This window comes from Ixodes scapularis, unplaced genomic scaffold, assembly GCF_016920785.2.
Source record: "Ixodes scapularis isolate PalLabHiFi unplaced genomic scaffold, ASM1692078v2 PGA_scaffold3__209_contigs__length_174095766, whole genome shotgun sequence".
Lineage (NCBI taxonomy): Eukaryota > Metazoa > Arthropoda > Arachnida > Ixodida > Ixodidae > Ixodes > Ixodes scapularis.
This window is the reverse complement of record NW_024609868.1, coordinates 96,503,349-96,505,932: the sequence shown is the minus strand read 5'-3', so window position 1 is coordinate 96,505,932 and position 2,584 is coordinate 96,503,349. Positions and strand designations below refer to the sequence as shown.

The window sequence follows — 2,584 nt, the reverse complement described above, 5'->3', positions numbered from 1 at the left end:
CCGGAACCTCCATCAAAATTAGATTTGGCAAACAGAATTTGTTTACAGCCATGTTGTGTTAAATATTTCCAGACGTCCTATATATCTTAAAACCGCAGCAGAGTTACAAATTAAACACGCGTTCGATATATTTCAATTGCTCAGCGGAATGCTTCACTGCGTTTTTAAAATTGCTGCTTACTTTAATCATAACTTTACTTGTTTTGTAGTGCCCTACCTGTTGTTTTATTTGTTGCCTTTACATTAGCCGCTGAATTTTCTTAATCGTTCATGCACCTCCTGAACGCTCTTCAGGTAAAAATAACTGAAATGAAATAGTACCTGATGTCGGCAGAGGGCTTAAAACATCAGCAGCGAGTATACCTGACGAGCGCAGTACACGTGCGAGGTCTGACTTCGTCAAAGACTGCAAAAAAAGTGTCGTCCTGATTTGTTGATTTTGCTAGATCGGTTCTGTTCTTTTTCGTTCGTGAAATAGAAGCGACGCCAGCTGCGCTGGCACCAGCTGGTAGCTGCGCTGGCACCGAACACAGAGGCCCACTCACAAGCGTTTTCGGGAAAAACAAGCACAGTCGAACATGGCTTCCGCGAACTTCGGCTGGGATCTCTCCGACATCCTTCCCCGGCGTGACCCCCGCACCAAGGGTTGGGTGCTGGTCGGCAACAAGGCGTTTCTGGTCGCAGTAATCACCGGCTACGTGTACCTAGTCAAGATTGCCGGACCCGGGTTCATGAAGACACGCAAGCCATACAATGGCCTCAAGCCGTACATGCTCCTCTACAACCTGGCCATGGTCATCGCCTATGTCTACTTCGTCACCAACTTCTTATTCAGATCCTACCTGGGAGGTGGTTACAACATCGTCTGCCAGGGCATTGACTTTGAGGCTAGAGACTTGGTCACGATGGAGTACCTGGAGCTTTGCTGGTGGTACGTCTGGGTGAGAGTTGCCGACCTCTTGGACACCGTATTCTTTATCCTCCGCAAGAAAAACTCTAACGTGTCTTTTTTTCATGTCTCGCACCACGCCATAGTGGTTTTCAACTGCTGGTACGGCCTCGCCTACGGTGCAGACGGTCAGCCCGCCTTAGGAATCTGCATCAACAGTTTCACACACGTCATCATGTACTCGTACTACTTCCTGTCTCTTCTGGGCCCCACTCTCCACCCGTACCTCTGGTGGAAGCGCCACTTGACGCAGCTTCAGCTCGTGCAATTCGGCATCATAATTACTCACAACTTGATTCCCCTTTTCATCGACTGCGGCTACCCCAGGTCCCACGCGGCGATTTTCATCGCAGAGCTGATCGTCATCACTACCTCGTTCTTCCGCTTTTATGTGAGTGCGTATGGCACAAAGAGCGACCTCAAGGGCAAAGTTCAATAATTAATGTGTTGGCTTTTCTCTCGTCGCTGGCAAGTGTGCTGGTAAGAATTCTTTGCGCGAAAAAGTGTGTCGGATAAATCTAGCCATAATACACAAACAATTTTAAGACGTTTACAATTCTCTGTAATGCCGAATTAGAGCGCAACTGTTATACCGAATTAGAGCGGAGGGGAAGGCACGGAAAGGAGGGTATGCCCCTTCTCTCCCTTCGTACTCTCCCCTCCTGCTCTCTTGCTGTTTTCCTATTTAGCTGGAAATTGTTTGCTAAATTTCCCGCTAAATTTAGCTTGAAAATTTTTCCGCTAAATTTATCGGGGTAATTTTTTCGCTAAATTTTGCGGGGAAATTTTTCCACTAAATTTAGCGGGGAAATTATTAAGCTAAATTTTGCCGGGAAATTTTCCCGCTAAATTTAGAGGAGGAATTTTTCCGCTAAAACCAGCGGGAAAATATTTCTGCTAAATTTAGCCGGTAAGTTTTTCCGATAAATTTAGAGGGGAAATTTTCCGCTAAATTAAGAGGGAAATTTTTCTGCTAGATTTAGTGGGAAAATTTTTTTGTGCAACGCGCAGTTACGCCGACGCCGACGAGGGCGACGGCGACACCGCTCAAGCCGGAAACGGACGCCTAAGAGCTGCGCTCTAAAATGACGTAGTAATGGTATGTCTGGTTTATTTGTGATATACACCAAGTCATGTTTACAAACGAACCGGAGCGCCCCTAGCGGACGCCAGCGGCACCGCGCATTCGCGATGGGGGTGTGAGCAAGAAGCTCGCCGTCGCTCATAAACAAACCAATGGAATGCGATGTTGTCGGCGGCGGTGTCAGTACCCCTGCCTTTTTTCGCGTTCGAATTGTTAATTCTACGTCTTCCTGGCGATGTCTGACTACTTGAGTGGCGTCAGCGAAATTATCGAGGCGCGTTACATCACAAAACTTCGCGTGAATATTGATTGATTGATTTATTGATTGAGGTTTCATGGCGCAAGGGCTACTGAGGCAAAAATGCGCCAAGAGTGGAACTATTGTATAAGCAAGGGTTTGGAAGAGGAAGAACTATTGTAGCTGATGGTGTAATAAAACTATGTATATGAGATTGTATATGTGTATACAGGATGAAGGTGAGTTCGGATTACTAATTCAAGGCATCCCTATTGGAAAAACGTACAAGAAACAAACCTGCTGCTTGTACAGT

The 2,584-nt window shown here is 46.4% G+C and overlaps 1 protein-coding gene across 1 annotated transcript; it reads left to right on the top strand.

Annotated features, from left to right (window-relative positions):
• Nucleotides 1–578: 578 nt before the first annotated feature.
• LOC115328745 (elongation of very long chain fatty acids protein AAEL008004-like) lies at nt 579–1,388 on the top strand. Its single transcript, XM_029990138.2, has one exon. The coding sequence runs from the start codon at nt 579–581 to the stop codon at nt 1,386–1,388; it is 810 nt and encodes a 269-aa protein (XP_029845998.2).
• Nucleotides 1,389–2,584: the final 1,196 nt, after the last annotated feature.

What these genes read in the sequence shown, in the direction of transcription:
- LOC115328745 (XM_029990138.2), top strand. Translation starts at nt 579, where the DNA reads ATGGCTTCCGCGAACTTCGGCTGGGATCTCTCCGACATCCTTCCCCGG.